We start from the raw sequence: 20,659 nt of genomic DNA, 5'->3' as shown, positions 1-20,659 counted from the left end.
CTAAAGGAGGTTATAAAGGAAGTTTGAAACCTCCTTTCCTATCATTCTCATCATTCTAGAGAATTGGAACGGCACTTATCATGGCTGCCACTGAGGGACTTCCGGGTCATTTCACTCCTTTAGGAAGGTTCCTAAGCTAAATGGACTATTCCACTTCAGCCCTTGACTTCTGAGTGAAACGTCACGGGGTTAAGGGATAGTGGATAGGAGAATTCAAAAGGACTTAGGAGAAGAGACTGCGGTACTTTAGAGAATCCGACTGCACTTTCACTATCCAACGTGTTTATGATGCGCCAGCGGACGTCATGAATGTGCGTCTGCTGCTGTGGGGAAACCATGGAAACCACAGTTTTCTATACAGCGGACTACAACATGGATGTTCAATAAGAACGAGGGACTGCTGTGAACTCATCGAGAGACTCTGCTCCGTGCTCTGATGCTGCTGCTTTGCTTTATGAACGTGGACAACAGAGAAACATATTCTTCAGGACCAAAGTTGGAATTGAAATAAAAAAGGAAAGTGAAACTTATGCTCGTCCCCCTCTCCCTCCGGTCCACATTAATACATTTATGTGTGTAGTGAGTTTGGTAGAAATACACTGTATAATGGTAAAGTTATTGAAGATGATGCCATGTTTATTGAAGATTTTACACTATAAATATTCACCAAAATTATTCAAAACCATATTCTTCCAAACGTTCTGCTCTAGTATGACACACAGGAGACTATTGATGTGTGCAGTGAGTTTGGTAGTAATAAGATGTATGGATTGAATATTATTGTAGCCTATTCTCTTTTTTTCGGAGTTTGCAGAGGGTCCCTGAGCACTCGTTTCTTCTCCGGCTGCAGAGAGACCAATGTAACGTGTCCAGCTCGAAGGACGGCGCGTATTAGCTTTTTTTGGATCAAAATATGATTGTAGTTCGTTGTCAACCTTACCACGGTACTTAGGAGACGTCATTTGTGTCTGAATAACGTTTTGTTCATAAGTTATTGATCCATGAAATCCGAATCTGCCAATATCGTTCCAACTTTACTTAAGTAGGCTACCTGAACCCGTCAGGTAAGTGGCTAAGGAAGGAACCGAGTTTAAACGCTCACAATTTCAATTATATGCATCAATTTCATCTGGTATTTGATTGTATTGAAGTATGATTTTTTTGTTAGAGATGTAATTAGCTAAGTGTGATTAAAATGCCTTTTATCATTTTAATCACATCAGGTGATAAATCAGAAGTCCTGGACATCGACTCCCGCGACCTGAACCGCTTCCCTGACTTTGTGAAGGCACAGAGACACGAGTGTGTGCTGCAGCCCTGCTCTTCATCCCCGGTGCGGTGAGGAAGAGCAGGAACACTGTTCACATTAAGCAGACATGTTAGTCCTCCCACCTCCTTATCTTCCATCCCACTGGCAGAACGGTTCTTTGACCTTTCAAACCAAGTTCAGGAAAGAGTAGCTCCCAGATCCCGGAGAAAGGGACTGAAGGACAGTAGTGCTTAACATGGGACAATACATTAATGAGAAATAAAATACAATACAAATAAAGTTTGAAAAACATAAAATATATAAAATGCATATCATATGATTGATATAAAAACCCATTGAACATAAATGATAAAACAACAAAAACAAATGCCCATAATAATGACAATAGATCATGTTTAATAATGCAATGAAAAAATATCAAAACCACAAATGATAAAAGTTGAAACCAGAGTCTATTGGTAAAACAGGAAGTGTTTCATGCGGTTCATGTTGCCTACGTCTTCGGCCATTTGCCAATCTTTATTACCCAGATGCTGCCCCCCCCCCCCCCTGACCAGAGGTGCTTCCGAGGCCCTTTGTAATGACGCTACAAATGGATCCGCCCAGTGACTGGGAAACCAGACAAGACATTCAAACGATCTTTTCAAAAACAACAAAGTTCATTTTAAAAAGTGTGATTTAGTTTTTCCATGTCTATAGCACTACTACTGCGAGATGTTGATGCCTTTCATTGTTGTACGTTTTCGTTGCAAACTATTTAAATGTTCCACTTAATGAGTTATATTTGATGTATAAACAGATCACTATCTAGCAGTTTTTCGAAATGTGTCATATGTGAAACCTCTTGTTCCAACATTCAAACGTATTTGTGACTTGAGAAAGTGAGCGAATATATTTCCTTCACACGGCGTCAGCGACACGCTGCTGTACTCTGACACGGTGTCGGCGACACGCTGCTGTACTCTGACACGGTGTCGGCGACACGCTGCTGTACTCTGACACGGTGTCGGCGACACGCTGCTGTACTCTGACACGGTGTCGGCGACACGCTGCTGTACTCTGACACCGTGTGAGGGAAAGGCTGAGAGTCAGCTCAGGGGTTCTCTCCTTCCTGAGCTCCTGCATTCTCAAAGGTGCACAATAAAGGGTTCGCTTCGCTCAGGCTGAACCCACCACAGCACAAAGGAGAAGTCCAGGACTGAAATGCACGTGTGCAGATACCAATATGGTTTGAACCTTTATTGCACAAAGATTACAGTTCAAATGTTTCCTTAGAAACATTTGAACGCTTTGTAAACAGTGAAGCCGCGTCTGTCTCCCCGATGTGTTCAGGGCCTCCGGGTAACCCCGGGCCACACCTCCTCACACAGTCTCAAAGTGTGTGACGGAGGCCAAGCAGTGAGCGGCTGTGAAGCAGAGAGGGGGGGGGCTGGGTCTCACATGTGAGTCTGCTGCCTGCACAAAGAACTACAACCGAAACATTTCTGACCGTGGGGGTTATAAACATTTTCTTTTCAAACCGTTTCATCCAAGTGACAAACACACCTAAACATTTACATCTTTAAAAATAGTTTGGCTTTGGATGCAAATGAGGAAAAATACACTTAAAGTTGCCCTTTCATTCAGGACACACTGACTGGACGTCAGAGAGGGTCTGTCCAAGTCCCCATGCTCTGTGAGAGTGTGTGCAACACTGCAAAGAGTTCTCATCACACACAAGACAGACAGACAAATGGCACGTAGCTGGTTGGCGTTTCTATTCTGGGAGTAAGATAACTAAGATTTGTTTTGGTTCTTTTTCTTAAAGGTTGCTACCAGGCAGACGACAGGATGCAGGGTGACTCTTCTCCAACATGGAGGATGTGCTCTATGGAGTCTGTGCCATGCCACGAGTAGACTTCATCTTCTCCAGGCGTTTAGACAGGTGGCTGTTGTTGGACTCCACTTCATCCACCTTGTCCAGTGCTGAGCGCAGCTGTAGACACGGGGGGGGGGGGGGATTATCATTTTTTGTTTTACAACTTTGATTACATGTTAAATATGTTGACGTGTTAAATGTTTTTACAGAGGGGATTTTGGATCTCTTTGTATCAGTTCATAAATCAGAAAATACTGTCAAACCGGCAAAGTATCCACTTTCTCCAAGTTGTAAGAAATACAAAGCTCTATAAAACATGTTCTAAATGAAATATGCTGAGGTGGTGGTGTCTCTCAGGCCATCCATAGGAGCAATGAATTCAGGCAGCAGCTGATAGCTAGCAGACAAATAACGAGAGTGACCTTCAGGTAACAGAAGAGGGAGAGCACTCTGGAGACTAGTGGAGAAACACGGTGGTGCATCTCAGCAGACTAAAGACCTTGGGGTGACTTTACACCAATGACAACACAGCTATGAATACTTGATCATATTCCCCCTTCATGCTAAATGCTCCACACTGGCCCTTTAAGCACCCTGTACCTCTCTCTGGAGCTTCCTCTTCTCGGCCTTCAGCTCATCCTCCACCTTCTCTGCGTTCTCTGATGCTGACTTGTAGCGCGTCACCTGACCCTCCAGCCTGGTCACCTGGAGAAAAACATAGCCTTGTTGGAGAGAATATTCATGCATCAGGTATGCTCCGAGGTCATCGTTCTTCTCAGCTTACATTCTGTTCTAAAGCGGTGACTTCCTGCTCTGCCTTCACCAGTTTGAACTTGAAGTCGCTTATTTGCCTGTTTGAATCTCCTGGAAGGATCAAACATATGTATGAGTGGTTGGAGAGGGAATACATAGCAACATTGTGTTTTCATGCACGTGTGTACTCACGCTGCAGCTCCATTACGTTCGGGTCGTTGCCGTTTTCAAGTATTTCTCCGTCCGGGCTCAGAGTGTTCTCGGTGCCGTTCCTCGGGGTCTTCTGCTCCACCTGGGCCTTCAGCTTCTTCACCTGCAGAGGAGACACACTCGTCAGCTGATGCATGACACAAGACCCACTTACCAGCTGCCGGTTTCTGAGTCTACAAGATTGTCAACACTGTAATGCCAGCCACCTCACCCCTTTTAGTTGCTCACTGGATCATACTAGCATACTACTTCCCTCAGGGTGTACATGTGGTGTGCTTATGTCCATCAGCAGGACAGTGTATGGGATCAAATCAACATAAACGTCATCTGTTTATGGCAATGAAGGAGCATGTGGTGCATTGATGTGTTGATGGACAACAATGGCGCTCTATAGGGGCCTTCACAGCAAGTTCTTTTCCCACAATAGTTCATGAGAACTCTTTTAGTTCTGATGAACTAAAGCAGATCGCGTTCACACCGGAATGAGTCCCTGGAGGTGGATTAGGCAAATGAAGCCGCAGACGTCACTTCTTCTTCTGCTTTGGGTTTACTGGCAGGCCGCAAACCACTTCACGGCGTATACTGCCGCCCCAAGTCTCCGGCCGGAAGTCCCCGGAGTTGGGGACTGGCTTCAGTAGAAGCTGCTGGGAGTCCCAGCAGCTTCTACTGAAGCCTTCCGAGTAAATCGCCAGAACGCCAACACCTTGTGTTGCCATAAGTTAGTCTCTCTGCGTTTCTGCGCTGGGCTAATGCTAATGCTAATAATGCAATGCGAGGATAATAAAATGGCGGCTTCACAAAACTTTTTTGGAGTTTTACGGGGCGTGGTTTGCAATCCGCCCAGCCAATCAGACATAGGAACCTTTTTCTCCCACGAGGACTGAAAAGGGGGTAAAAAGGTTCTGATGAACTAATTTAGTTCAGGGGGCTTTTTGGTGTGAACGCAAATATATCTGAGTTCTGATGAACTATTGTGAGAAAAGTACTCCGGTGTGAACGCGCTTTATGGCAGAAAGGAAACGGAAACACACACCAAGTGTAAGTAGAATCAGTTCCTTGTTGGTTTTGAGCTCATTGGTGTGATTTGATTTGTTGGTAATGAGAACATGGGACCAACATGTTGCCACTGTCTTTGAACTATTTGTAGAGACTTTAATCTACTGTAGTTTTTCGGGTCCCCCAGGGGTCAGTACTGGGTCCACTCCTGTTATTCATCTTCCTCCTTCCCCTGGCTCCTGGTGAGCAGCATACTGCCAATCATTCTGTGAAGGTTGCTGCTCTTATCCTCATGTGTCTGCGTGACGGGGTTCAATTCGTCCATTCGATACATGGCTTAGTCGGTCGTTTAAGCTCCAAAACAACTTTATTTATATCAGCAACAAAAAATATACGAACCAGCATACCTTAAACAAACATAAAAGACAAAAACAGGCCGTCCATCACTCATTCAGAGTAAACGTGTTCTGGCTGTTGCCTTCTCTGCAACAAACCCCTAACACGTCCCAGCTGTTGCCTTCACTGCAACATTCTTCAGAGTGACACCGTCCCTTTTGAACCCATGGCCCCTCCCACAGGCTCACGTCAACAGGTGACACAATCAACTCAAAATACAAATCCGACCCAAACATAAACAGGTTAACCACCTCTTAACACAATCATTCCCCATAATTATCAAAAGTAAAAATAAATAAGAAATTGCATGGTTCATTTGACGGAGGAGAGCAGGAAATGTGTGTGTGTGTGTCGGCTGTCAGTGGCGGAGTCAGTCACTCTGTGACCCGCTCCGTCACTGTCTGCTTACAAATGTCCCTTTTTTGCTTTTATCTGTTCAAGTATTTATTTGATGAATTGTAATATGTCCTTGGGTGTCCTGAAAGACACTTACAAATAAAATGTATTATTGTTATTATCAGTCGTGGAATGTAACCAAGTACATTAACTCAAGTACTGTACTTAAGTAATAAATGTAGGTACTTGTTATTTAATCAAGTATTTGTACATTATCCTACTTGATACTTTACACTACATTATGTAGGAACATGCTGAATTCTTTTCTCACTACATTTATTTAACCATAATAGTTACTGACTACTTTGCATATTTAGATCATTAATACAAAATAAAAAACAACAAATGCATTATTATTATAATATGCATTATTACTTAATATTATAAAGTTACCCAGTAGTATATAAACACATTTTAATAAACCCTTAACTAAATTCCTTTAACTTACTGCAACACTGATGTGATGAACACATTCATTCATCAATAATTTTATATAAATTATGCTTAAATTGCCCATTCCCCATAATGAATACTTTTACTTTCGGTACTTAAAGTACACTGTGATGCTTATACATGCACTTTTACTTAAGTAGCCTACATTTAGCATGCAAGACTTTTACTTGAATTTAGGTACTCTTACAATGTAGTATTGCTACTTTTTACTTAAGCAAATAAGTACTTCCTCCATCTCTGGTTATTATGTGTTATGGTAGGTGGTCTGTTCGAAGTGGATCTTCTTCTTTGAGTGAGGGACTTGGTTTTTTGCTTCTGGTTTAAAAAAAAAGCGTTCCCATTGAAACTAAGTTCAAACAGGAGAAACATGAGGAGCCACAGCGCTGCCACAGACCCACCTGCTCGATCATCTTCTCACGCTCATCCACCAGCTTCCTCAGGCGGATCTCTGCAACGGAACACATGTTGAACATTTCATATCAAAACATGGATTACACAACTTTTATTTCAAATGGAACGTTAGCGTCACACAGCCAGACTACACCATCACTTCAGACCACAATATCAACTGTTAGGATCCATCTTCAGAAAACAAAGGAAGTCAACATACCAGGGGTGGGAGGAGCCAAGGAGATGGTGGGGGGGGGGGGGGGGGGGGTCAGGGTGGGAGGTTGATGCATGCAACAGTGCAGCATCCATGGGGGAGTGACGGAGCGAGTGTGTGGGTGGGGGTTAGCATGCACATACTGTGGAGTAGAAGGTCAATGCAACAGCACACAGATGGCCAGTCACACTATGAGCACATTATAAGATCAAATACAAAATGGACATCCAAGTATAGTTACTAATATTTTTCATATTGTCAGTAAAGTCATTGTCCTACAAAATGCATACAAATCACGTTTAAAATTGGTAACAGCAGGGTATTTATTGGCATATCAGAAAGGGCATCATCTTGTCCATGTAGTGCAACACGTTGCAAACATCTTTATGATCCGTTGTTCCTTCATGGAGACGGGAGTAGGGTCTGCAGGTTGGGTTAATCCCTAAGAACAGAGCAGTTCAAGTGTGCCCGTCCAGAAGATACTCTCCTAAAAGGACCAGCTAACATCGGTGTTGTTATTGCTCCCCTGTGGAATGAAGACATGCTGGGTTCTGGAACAGTACGGGATGAAGTGACGTGTGATGCAGGGGCCAGCTCGATGAACCATTACACACAACAAGCAGCATGACGACTGTTAACTCCATAATGTATCCCGATGTATCAAGTGCAGTATTTAGCGACAGCAGGTCTACGGTTACAAAGCAGTTTACAGCCTCACCTCTCCACACACTTTGTTTTGCACACATGACCTCAAAGAAAACGTTGGTCTGTTTAATTAAAAATAAAACTTACAATATTTGTTTGGAAACAGACAAAATGCTGTAATGTTCTGCACACATGTACTTTGTAAGCAGCTAAGCAGAGACTACTATAGGGCAGATCCATGGTACATTTTCATAAGACATACCATCTATAAGCTAAGACATCTTGCACTCCTCTTTGCCCTTGCCTTTGCCTTTCTTGCTGTTCTTCCTCACATCCTTCCCTGCCTGCTGGGGCTCTGTATTGCTGCCCACTTGTTCTGAACTCTTTGGTAAATCCACATGTTCCGCCTGGACCTGCTGGACCTGCTGAATGGCTTCTAACCCTTCCTCTACAGGCAGGCACACCGCCTGCTGAGCGTGCTCTGCAACACCCCCCACCTCTCCAACACTCGGAACCTTTGCGTCCTCTGCAATGCCCCTGGGCTCGTTTGCTACACTTACTTCCTCCTTTTCCAACAAGTATTCCCCTTTTCCCAAAGCGCCATCCTCCTGAGCCGAACAGTTTGGTGGCGGAGTCTGGACGCCTGAGCTGCCGCTTTCATCTGGAACAACTTCAACTCCCTCCTCCACTTCTTCTTCCGGTTGAGGCTTCCTAGGGAGACTTTCACCTTCAGCCGGCTCCAAATCCACGTCATCAAAATCAAAAGAATGAGCTTCATCCTTTTCACCGTCCTCTTCATCGCACACCTGCAGTGTTAGCTGAGATGGAATGTCTTCCATGGGTTCATGCAGTTGCTGTGTCTCGCTTTGCTGATCAGTTGGATTGTTATTATGCTCGGGATCTCCTTCAGATCTGGGATCCTGCTCCGTAGTCGACCCGCTTTCAGGAGCTTCTTCTGGAACATCTGGTGTATTTACCGTCTCAGTGGTGTTGATCTCTGATTCAGGGGTCAGGTCAGCATTGGATTTGTCAACGTGAACCTCACATTGTGCCGTCTGGCTTTCTCCATCGTCCAGCTGTTCTGCTTGCACTACAGCCTCCAACAGACTCTGCACAGTGTCGACTGCATCCATGTTTGTTACACATGATGGACTGCTTAGACTTTCTTTCTTCTGGTCATGCAATGGGTCTGTTGGGACTAAACCTTCAGATTCGCTCACGCCTCTGTTCAGCTCTGCCTCAGCAGTACTGGGACACAGGACACTGGGAGATGCGTGTGCTTTGTCTTGTTCAGTCTGTATTCCTGGGTCCTCATCACCTTCGATTGTCTCAGTAACGTCTTCTGGACCTCCATCAGAGACCTTGTCCTCGCTGGCCGAGTTCACGCCTGCAGACAGCTCGAAGCCAGGCGAGCTCCTGAGAGAGTCAGTAAAGCCATTGGTAGAAGATGCGGATGTTTCATCATTACTCTCAGCTCTGCTTGTGGGTTGAGGTTCCTCAGCAGCCATGTCACCATTGATTGGATTGTGCGATCCAGCTTCGGCGTTTTCCTTGACGATGCTTTCAAACGTGTTTTCTGGGATATTAGGTGTGCATTCTGACTTCATCTCGTCAATAGGCCTAACCTTATTCTCCGCACTATCAACTACTTCTGACTCAGCCTGGGTGACACGGTCATTAGTTGAGATGTCACCTTTAGAGGCATCTGCGCAGGAAGTGCACTCTTTGTTCAGATCGTCGGGGCTCTCGGTGCCGAGGTCGGTCTCTGGGACAGATCCCACTGCTTCTACTCTCTGTGTTTCTAAAGGCTCGTCCTCGGAGATGGAATCTGTTCTGGACTCCTTGAGAGTTTCAACGTGAGAAAAGGTTTCAGCGGGTGCCACTGCCTCTGCTGCTTTTACGGGTTCCAAGCACTGTTCCTTGTTCTGTTGATCTTTAACGTGATCAGGGGTTGTGACGTGAGAAGAGGTTTCAGTCGTTGCTTCTTCTTCCTCGTCACACTCATCTGTAACACGATCCCTTCTTGAATCTCTTTGAGTGTCATTGGGAGAAAGGCTTTCAACAGGTTCCACTTCTTCTACCGTTTGCCTGTCCTGCACATTCTTTACTTGATGCGTCCCTGAGTCTTCGAGGGCTTCAGCGACAGAACTAAGAATGTCAGGTTCTGCCGTTAGCTCATTATCTTTTGTAGCCAATTCAGTTTTCACCTCTGTTTTGCCCTTTTCTGTATTTGCTCCATCCCTTTGTTGGTTCCCATCTTCTTGCGTCCCCCCTTTCTTTTTGCCTTTCCTCTTCCTCTTCTTCTTTCTCCTTGGAGCAGCAGCAGCGCCCTGAGGCTGAGAGTTACCGGATACCACCTCAGTGTCTATGTGCTCTGCCTCTTCAGAGTTCTCCGGCTCTGGGTGAGCTCCTGTCTTTGACTCAGCTGGTACGGACCTCTCTGTCCCAACCTCTGGCTCAGGACGGGATTCTGTATTTCTCAGATGACGTTCCTCAACATCTTCCTGTTTGTTTCCTTGCTCTTTCAATAGGTTGTTGGATGACTCTCTAATGTCTACACTCTTGATTTGGCTTCCCTTCTCCCCTAACCCTAGCTTATTGGTCCATCCTAACTCTTTGCCCTCAGGCATGACCGTCTCTGTGACACTTTCCTCAGAACTTGTGACAATGCCCTGAAGGTCAGGGCTACACATGATTATATCTTTGGACTCTGTGACCGACTGGTCATTAATGTCAACATTCAAGTCCTTCCTACGGCCAGGTTCTTCAACACCATCTTCTTCTGTGGCCTTCTGTTGTCCTTGCGTTGGCTGTTCCTCCCCAGATGCTTGCATAGTGCCAGAAACATTACAGAGTGCTTCAGAGCTAAAGAGATTCTCTTTGGCTTCCTCAAAATGTTCTTGTTGCTGCTCTGGATCCACCTCTTCCTCCTCGCTACTTCTCAACAGTGTCTCCTCTGTGTTGCCTGAGAGTTAATGAAGAGTATACGGTGAAGTAAAACATTATTTTTGAAATGTAATCTTCATGAGGAAGTGCATGAGCAGAAGTCAATGTAAGGCAGAACGCCTGATTGATTCAAGAAGAGAAGCACAGAGCCAAAGTGGCCAAGAGGAGCGGAGAAGAGAAGAGGCAGGAGGAACCCCGAAATGAAGACCTCGATCCCCAGCACGTCAATGAGACAAGAAAAGAAGTCTGAAGCCAACAGATCAGGGAATGCAGTACGGCAGATACATAAGTAAGTTCCTTACATATACTTTTTTGCTAAAAAGAGCTCTTAAATTATTTCGACCATCAGCCCTTTAGTCCTTGCAGAAGTGACACACCTGCTGTAACAGATGAGTTGTGACTCAGAAGAATAAGCATTAGCTGAGAAAATAAGGTGCAGAAGAAAGGACATTAGTAATGATGGCAAAACAGGGTGTTGCCAAGTTAGTGAGTGGAAGGTTAGTTAGTACAGGAAAGCACGAGGTCAGATAGATGATGTTTGAAGGGTACGTCTGGCAATTCTCTATAAACGTTTTCTTGATAAACAGACTATATGAAGTTAAATAATCAATGAGTCATCTCTCACTGCTCCTTCTAGAGACATACCAAGCACAATGATGTTCCAATAGGGCCCGTCTCTGTAGTGTTGAGCAACTCAAATATACTCACACTGGACCGAATGGTACTATTTTCTGCTGCAGACTCATACACATGTGGTGCTCGACTAGGTATTTACATGTTCAGGAAAGACGCATTGATGCTTTTGAACATGTGAGGTAGGAGATATATCAGGCTGACACACAGTCCAGTAGGATCAAGTCGTTGCTGATCTGGTATTTACAATGACAAAAACAATGTCCGTTTAGTGGTTCAGAAGTAACACTTTCTCCATCGTAGGTGGAAACACGTCTCTATTGTTCTGAGCAATAGTTGAGATTACAAGTTCCAGAACAGAGTTGAATTTGGAGGTGAGATTCTCTTACCCGTCTTTTCTCAGGTTCATGTGAGGAAAGGAAAACACAGAATATTACCAGACGCCTCCTTTCAGGACATAGCAAACGAGAGTTAAAGCACTTGACATTCCAGCAGCACAGCACTGTACCTGAAGAGCTCACTCGCAAGTATTCAGATATAAATTGTGTCATCTTGGTATTCATGGTTTCATTATTGTTTTGTATCACTCTTCAGACAGTTTTGTGCCGTGCCATGCAGTGAGCAGTTTTTATTGGGTAGTGTGTTTTACCGAGCATGCTGTTCCCCTCTGTTGGGGGGGTCTGACAATCCTGAGCCAGGGGGGAAGCAGGGTCTGCACCGGGGGTCCCGTCAGCTTCTGTCTCACCAACTGCTCTATTGATGCTTAGATCAGGTCCCAATACTATACCATGTTTCTAGAAAAAGGAAAAGTCAAACATGAGCTCCGTACATTACACACCTTCAGCCTGAGCGGAGTGACACCTTCAACACATCTGCACTTGTCACTCTTTTCTAGCTTGAATGAACAACATTTACATGTAAACTTTTAGGCCCCGGCCACACGAGGACGAATTTGGTCGTTTGCGTTACTGTCTAGTGTCATATAGACCGTTCGGCCACACGAGGACGACCGAATACGGCACTAAACGACTGAGGAAATGATAACGGGTCCCAAGGTGGATAGAAAGGCATACGCAACTCTCTGGGGGGTCCAACGGCTCCGTGTGTACGCCCTATACGATCATTTTCTGATAATGATGAGGCAATAGCCCCGCCTCTCCCCACCTCTGCTGCTCACCCTCGCGTCAAAGTAAACTGCACCCTGAATTCAGATTATTTATCTTTCTCTCGATGTGGACCTAAACGCGAGTGAAGTCTAATCTGACAGGACGGAGACACGCAGCTCTGCTCACCTGCAGCTCCTCCCGCTGCAGCAACACACACACTTCAAGTCAGATCATCGCCCTTAGCTATTTTAATTACCTCTCAAACTAAACTAGTTATAAATATGTTTATTCTTACTGTCGGTCGGGTCACTCATTACTGGACCAGCTGCTGCATGAGACAGACACTGACGCTGAGAGAGAGGGAGGAAAAAGAGAGGCTCCGTGTATTTTATTATTATATTATATAGAGTCGTTATTCATTTGTTTTAAAGCTCAATAAATAACAAAGAAGTCCTTTGACCGGCACTTTTATCATTTTGTCGGAAGATTTAAACTTTAATACACGCTGACTGGCGAAAAACTCTGCCCGGTTCCCTCGGCCCCCACCGCGGAGAATAAACAGAAGGGCCATGACTGTCACTACCCGATCCGTCACCCTGCCCGATCGGTTCTGCGCATGTGCGAGAGGGTCCGCCATGTTGGACAACTCCGGACGGCAACACCAGATGGACACTTGACACAGTGGCTTTTAGCAAAGCTCAAAAAGAAAACTCGAGAGAGATGAGTTATTGTTATTACAACGTGACTTCACTATTATTTAACAACTCTTTTTATTGGGTTATTTTATTTGGGGTTAAGTACATTGTCAGAATAAGTGAGGAATGAATTTAACTTCTGTTAGACAGCCATATGCCATACATTTTTGCATACATTCACAGTAAATATTTATTCAGTATGATAGCTGTCTAACAGAAGTTACATCTATTTCTCACTTATTCTGACAATGTACTTAACCCCAAATAAAATAACCCAATAAAAAGAGTTGTTAAATAATAGTGAAGTCACGTTGTAATAACAATAACTCATCTCTCTCGGTTTTTCTTTTTGAGCTTTGCTAAAAGCCACTGTGTCAAGTGTCCATCTGGTGTTGCCGTCCGGAGTTGTCCAACATGGCGGACCCTCTCGCACATGCGCAGAACCGATCGGGCAGGGTGACGGATCGGGTAGTCACAATGACAACCATGCTTCTTCGCTGCTTTTGTGGAGGAAGTTACAGCGCCACGTACAGGCTCGGCATATGTACTGCAGCCTTTCCAGCGGTTGGAGCTAAACGGAGCGGTCTCGTGTGGACAGACACTATCCGGTGAATATTGCGTGTGGACGGAAGCTTGTTTGCGATTGCGTTTGCGTTAATCCTATGCGTTTAGCCGTTTTCGTCCTCGTGTGGCCGGGGCCTCAGTTTCTGCAACAACAATTGCAAAACGTTTCAAAAGAGTTTTGAAATGTGCTTCCCAGAATGTGGACACATGAAGCGGAATAAGCCCTCTCACACGGAGTACCTTCAGAATGTCTTTCAGGTTCACCACCTCCTCTCTGAGCTCATCTCGCTCCATCCGGATTGCATCTGAGTATTCTTTCTGTCGCTCTAAGGCCTGAGCGGAGCGCCAGGTGGCAGTGTCAAAGAAAGTGAAGAAGGAAAAGTGCACAAGAGGTGGAAAGAAGTGAAAGCAAAAGCTGACATTAAGTTGAATGCAAAGGAAATGCTGAATTCATGTTGGCAAACACAGAGCTGCTAGACCAGGGCTCATAGGCCGTACCCCAATCTTTTTATCCTTCCACTCCACTGTCTCCTGCAGGTCACATATCTCTCTATTCAAACCTTCCTGTTTGATATGCAGCTGACGGATGTCCTAAACAGCAGGGAAAGGAAATCAGGTTTCAGATGCAGAGAGAGAAAGCTGAAAAAGGATTCATGCATATACAGTGTGGGGAAAGGAGCAAGCTGTGAAATGTTCCACGTGCAGCCGTTCTGCGGGACTAACGGAGTAAAAGACAGCCGTTCTTTCTGACCCAATGGAAGGCTCCATTTCACTCGTCTTAGTGACACAGATACTCACATTGAGCAGCTCTTCACTTTGTTTGAGCGTCTCTTTCATTTCATTGAACTGGAACTGGAGCACAGTGTGGGCATGTTTCTCTCGCTCACATTCCTGTGAGGAAGAAGAGAAGAGAATCCATCTGAACACAGAAACACATGAAGCCCTGACACCTGACAGGGGAGATGTTGAATCACTGAGAGCTGCGTTATAATGTAGAGCAGTGGTTCAGCCAAGTACCCCCTGATCAGCGCAAACACGATTTGTTATGGAAACAATGCCTATTTAAAGAGGTACAGTACAGTGCTGCTGCACCATCATTTATTAAAGCAACAACCTTGTAACTGAGAAACACTTCAATGCTACATTTCAAATGTTTACTAAATTCATGGCAAACCAATTTTAACATCATGTAATAACACTGAGACGACATTATTGCACTGATCTTTTTAATAAGTTGTACTTGTAGTGAAACATGGGCTCGAGCTTCACTGAGGGCCATGAGGCAAACTGCAGTTATTACACTTCGCGTTTTGAAATATGTGCAACTCTGTTCATATAAAACTCACACTGCTCAAACTTCCTTACTTTTCCTAAGATTGGTATTTTTATTTATTTATTTTGGGGCGTGGGGAACGAAGAGAACAAAATATATGAGCATTTTATGAGCATGGGATTTTGACCCCTCATATAAACATATGCATAATGCTGCGCTATACTTTGCGGCCACAAGCCGTTGCCAAGCAACGCTTATTGTTTATGTCCTTTGATAAGCAGGCAGTCATATAATTAGCTAGAACTGATACATTTGGAAGTCTAACCGGACGAGAGAGAGAGAGAGAGAGAGATCAGATCAGCTGCTGCTGACGGAGAACACGCAGCTCTGCATGATCACAGCTCCGCGCTGTGACGGAGCGTTGAGCGGAGCAACATTAAATACACTAAGAGTTAGACCGAACACACTTAGCTACATTAACATAAAATAAATCTCACGTACCCCCTGCAGTACTCCAACGTACCCCTAGGGGTCCGCGTACCCCCATTTGAGAACCACTGATGTACAGCACATGAAGCAGTAACTGTTTGATCCAAATGAGCTGAGTCAGCTACATCTTGAGTAAGCTCTACTCTGCTGTAATTCCACTGGTGGAAAGTAACTAAGTACATTTACTTGAGTACTGTACTCGGCTACTTTTTATTTCTATTCCACTACATTTGACAAGCAAATATACTTTTGCAGGTAACATTTATTAATACGAAAATAAGAACATGAATACACTTAAATGTACTGTTATGGATGGAGATTTCTGAATGCAGAGCTTTTACTTGTAACTGAGCATTTCTACACTGCAGTATTATTACTTTGACTAAACTTTAGGATCCTAGTACTTCTTCCATCAGAAATAACACTCCCGTATACTGAACCCTTGTACAGCTTCACCATATTAACGACACCCAAAGGAGGTTCTGTTTTCAGGTGTGTCTGTCAGCAGGAATACTGAACACTGTCTGGGCATGTGTTCATGAAACCAGGAGGAAGAGAGGACATGTTCAAAGTGTGCAGCAGAACTGAAGCACACACTATTTCTCACTGATGGTCAGGTCTGTGCTAGTTTCCACTGAGGAACAAAGGAGGTATCCCACTATCTTCACATGTACTTTATGTTAGAGAAAAGCAGTGTTAAGTGTGCTGCCGTACCTTGACTTTGTCCTCGAAGCCGCGGCGGGACTCAGACAGCAGCTCCTCCAGCTCCATGAGCGAGTCCTTCAGCGTGTCCACCTGGTACATCAGGTTGTTCTTCTCATTGTCCAGCTGAGCGTTGGACACCATGGCCTTACGGTACTTCTCCTCCACTCCTACTAATGCATCCTAATGACAGATAGACAACCGGAGAATATTACACATGCTGGCCTGAAAATGGCCCTTTTCTCTTCCCTTCTTTGAGACCAACTTCTATGTCAAATGTAACATTTAAAATAGGCTTTTTATTTACTGTTTTACTTAGAGCTATAACAATTACAGAGTTGAATTTTCTGAAGTTAATTGTATTATCTTTAGTACAAATAAAATGTTTATGTATAACTTAGGTCAAGTTTTTTAAAATATAGTTAGATCAAGAGGTTCATAGAATCTTTTTTAATTGATTTCTATTGTTTTCAAAGTTATAGCCCACCGTTGAGCACTGCCCGAAAGCAACAAATAGAACATGTAATAAGAGACGTACCTTTGATTGGAGTTAAAAACAAACAGAAAATGGAATTGCCTATAAGTTGTATACTTATCGGTATCTCACAACTGTCAACCACTCGTGAAGAAGTACAGGCAAACACAAACAATCAACAAACAAAACCACACATGAAAGACATGCAACAACATCCGGTTAATCAAGGTTAAAGGTGGGGTCGGTCATTTTGGAGAAACCGGCTCGAGTGCGCGAGAATCTGAAAATACACAACCGGAAAAAATCTTCCACTTCCTCACAGAGCCCCTCCTCCAACACACAGGAACGCGCACATGACCAATGAGGGCACGAGATAAGTGTGTGCACAGATGGAAGGCTGACAGGCAGGTAGGCCGTCCAGTTACTTTAGCCGGGCCGGCTCAGATGATTGGTCGTGCTTTCTACAGAACTACGGCTTCCACAGATGATATTTTTTATGGGTTTTTTGTCAAAGCACTTCAGATATTCATTGCTATCGGATGTTAAGAGCATTCCATGGAATATAATAAGTGTTTCTGAAGTAAATGACATACCCCACCTTTAAGTGATTTCAGTATGTCTTCGTGCCATTTTGAGAGTATTAATGTTCTAATGATTATTGGGATCAAATCATGAATCAAGGGTTTTGGCCAGGACAATTGTGACATGAAGCTTTCCTATGGTCACCGTCCTATTGTGGAGCATGCATATTGCTCCTAAATTACCCCTTCACTGAAAGACTATTTTTTTCAACTTCAAGCGCCTTCAGCTTTTTTATTAAAATGTTGGTAGATGAAAAGGCCATGGGTCATATAACAGTCATTTGGTTGCACATATCACCGCACGTCTAAAATGATCAGTGGGAGTTAGGACACCAACGGCTCAGTTAATAGTGAGTGGGGTTGGGGTAGGGGTGTCACAGGCTGATACCTTGACTTCTTTCAGGTTCTGCATGTACTTGCTCTCCACATCTTGAATCTGATCCTTGAGTTCATGGATCTCCTGGTGTATTGCAGCAGTGAGCGAGGATGAGTGACAGCAGAGAGGAGGACAGCGTCCAAGGGGGGGCAGCAGAGAGGAGGACAGAGTCCAGAGGGGGGCAGCAGAGAGGAGGACAGAGTCCAGAGGGGGGCAGCAGAGAGGAGGACAGAGTCCAGAGGGGGGGCAGCAGAGAGGAGGACAGAGTCCAGAGGGGGGCAGCAGAGAGGAGGACAGAGTCCAGAGGGGGGCAGCAGAGACGAGGACAGAGTCCAGAGGGGGGCAGCAGAGAGGAGGACAGAGTCCAGAGGGGGGCAGCAGAGAGGAGGACAGAGTCCAGAGGGGGGCAGCAGAGAGGAGGACAGAGTCCAGAGGGGGGCAGCAGAGACGAGGACAGAGTCCAGAGGGGGGCAGCAGAGACGAGGACAGAGTCCAGAGGGGGGCAGCAGAGAGGAGGACAGAGTCCAGAGGGGGGCAGCAGAGACGAGGACAGAGTCCAGAGGGGGGCAGCAGAGAGGAGGACAGAGTCCAGAGGGGGGCAGCAGAGACGAGGACAGAGTCCAGAGGGGGGCAGCAGAGAGGAGGACAGAGTCCAGAGGGGGGGCAGCAGAGAGGAGGACAGAGTCCAGAGGGGGGCAGCAGAGAGGAGGACAGAGTCCAGAGGGGGGCAGCAGAGACGAGGACAGAGTCCAGAGGGGGGCAGCAGAGAGGAGGACAGAGTCCAGAGGGGGGCAGCAGAGAGGAGGACAGAGTCCAGAGGGGGGCAGCAGAGAGGAGGACAGAGTCCAGAGGGGGGCAGCAGAGAGGAGGACAGAGTCCAGAGGGGGGCAGCAGAGAGGAGGACAAAGTCCAGAGGGGGGCAGCAGAGAGGAGGACAGAGTCCAGAGGGGGGCAGCAGAGAGGAGGACAGAGTCCAGAGGGGGGCAGCAGAGAGGAGGACAGAGTCCAGAGGGGGGCAGCAGAGAGGAGGACAGAGTCCAGAGGGGGGCAGAACATCAGTACCAGTGTTTGCAGGGAGAATGGGAAAAGCATGACAGCTGGGAACTTTATGGAAGAACTTTTTACATCAGAGAAAATGAAAGTGAGTGTGTGAGTTGCACATCCCTTTCAATATGAAATTGAAACAGCCAGTTTGGACAGATGCCCCTTATGTCTTCTGGTCTGGGGGATACATTACTATTACTCTCTAGAGCAGTGTTTCTCAAACCTTTTCATACCAAGGACCACTTAACCAATACAAAAACACTCGCGGACCACCTAACTCCACAAATATCCAAAAACACATCTTTTTTTACAAATCGCCTGAAAATGGTACAAACAAGTGTCCACATGTGTGATGGAGGTGTTTATCTGCGCTACATCATGCAATCCAAAGTGAAACTTAAGCTCGCTCCATTGCGGAGATATTCCCGCGAGAGTGCGGAAAACTTAAATTAATTAATTTTGAGAAGCACTGCTCTACAGTGACAGTCTCAGTTTGACAGTAAGAGCTGCAACTTACAATTATTTACATAAGCAATTAATTTCCCCATTTACTTCACAATCCTTTAAAATGATGGTTTGGTTTATTAAATGGCAGAAAATAGTGAAAATGCCCATCCCAGAAAAGTCTCGTTTTGTCAGTATAAACCCTAAAGTCTGACAACAGCAGAAACGTTTCTATTATCAAAACAGGACCACCATTCCAAATGCTGGAAGTCTTCCATAAGGTTTTCATTATGTTTGGTCCAATAAGGAATTAACAAATGAGTATTGTTCAACATGAAGCAGTTTGAAATGTTATTATAATATGTCAATACACACAGTAGATGTATTGACATCTGTAAGCGCCATCTGGCCCGCTCCATTTGACTGTACCTTAATTTCCCGTATAGACGTCTCTGCATCTACAGTTACAGCCGTCTCACCACTTCCTCTGCGAGAGGAAGTCCCGCCCAACGAGGTGAGGGTCGCTGCGGTCAGGGCAGAAGCTGCTCGAGAGCCCTGAGGAAGAGGGGACACATGCTTAAAGAATGAACATCTATCTCAGAATGACAGCAGCATCACTTGATGCACTTGAGAAAAAACATATCAACTGTTTTAACAAACATTATAATCTCAGAATTCTAAAAATGTAATTTCACAAAATGAACCTTTCAGGAGAGCTTCCATTAGGATTGATCAGAATGATACGAGCAACAATAATCTAGAAAGAACAAATACAACCAAACACATTACAAGACCCCCCATCATTATTCTTCTTTATCCGATGTCACTTTATGCATCCTTAGTAAACACACAGAGGTCATGTGATCTACTCACCTTCTCAAGATAATCTCTGTCCTCCACCTGTGGAGACAAACAGAAGTCAGACCATGCTCCCTGCAGGGACACCATTCACCCGGACATCTCGAGAAACAAACCACACAATACCTCGACATGTTCAATCTGCTCCTTCTCTTGCATTTCCAGAAAAGACAAGTCCACTAAACAACACCGTGCATTGTGTTAGTACAGGAGGAGACACCACTCTGTCAGATATCGTCCAATCACCACATGTCTGAGTCTGACAGTGTTCCTTTCAGACCATGTGTTTCAAACACAGGTTGGCCCCCTGCCACAGCCACACAGTCAACACACGGATGCACCTGGGGCACAGACTCAAGTAGCCCTCCTTGCAGGCAGAGTGCACAAGGAGGGAACACGGTTGCACAAGGAGGGAACACGGTTGCACAAGGAGGGAACACGGTTGCACAAGGAGGGAACACGGTCGCACAAGGAGGGAACACGGTTGCACAAGGAGGGAACAAGGTTGCACAAGGAGGGAACACGGTCGCACAAGGAGGGAACACGGTTGCACAAGGAGGGAACAAGGTCGCACAAGGAGGGAACACGGTTGCACAAGGAGGGAACACGGTTGCACAAGGAGGGAACACGGTCGCACAAGGAGGGAACACGGTTGCACAAGGAGGGAACACGGTTGCAGAAAAAGCAACGAAGCAGGAAGTCGGCTCACATCACGGCGGCGGCCTCCTGCGGGGGCAAAGCCACGCACATCAGAAAGGTCAGGAATAGTGACATCATCCAGGTCTCGGGGGAGGCTGCCGCCGCCCGCTGCACTCCTCAGATAACTGGCCACAGAGCCACAGTGGTCCTGCAAACGTCCACCAGGGGGCACAGAACAATAAATGCACATTTC

General features: G+C 45.4%; 1 protein-coding gene across 1 annotated transcript; it reads right to left on the bottom strand.

Moving 5' to 3' along the window:
• Positions 1-1,645: 1,645 nt before the first annotated feature.
• lrrfip1a (leucine rich repeat (in FLII) interacting protein 1a) lies at positions 1,646-19,989 on the bottom strand. Its single transcript, XM_071207123.1, has 15 exons — positions 19,894-19,989; positions 19,783-19,809; positions 19,339-19,464; positions 17,434-17,505; positions 16,002-16,172; positions 14,324-14,416; positions 11,810-11,954; positions 7,855-10,546; positions 7,780-7,804; positions 6,943-7,078; positions 6,731-6,780; positions 4,074-4,194; positions 3,913-3,992; positions 3,729-3,833; positions 1,646-3,245 (listed from the first exon to the last, which is right to left on the bottom strand). Exons 1-15 carry the CDS (start codon positions 19,924-19,926, stop codon positions 3,138-3,140), a joined length of 3,984 nt encoding a protein of 1,327 aa, XP_071063224.1. The 5' UTR covers positions 19,927-19,989; the 3' UTR covers positions 1,646-3,137.
• Between the last annotated feature and the right edge of the window lie 670 nt (positions 19,990-20,659).

The sequence above is a fragment of the Pseudochaenichthys georgianus genome, chromosome 21, assembly GCF_902827115.2.
Source record: "Pseudochaenichthys georgianus chromosome 21, fPseGeo1.2, whole genome shotgun sequence".
Lineage (NCBI taxonomy): Eukaryota > Metazoa > Chordata > Actinopteri > Perciformes > Channichthyidae > Pseudochaenichthys > Pseudochaenichthys georgianus.
The sequence above is the reverse complement of the archived record's forward strand: the minus strand, read 5'-3'. Positions and strand labels throughout refer to the sequence as shown.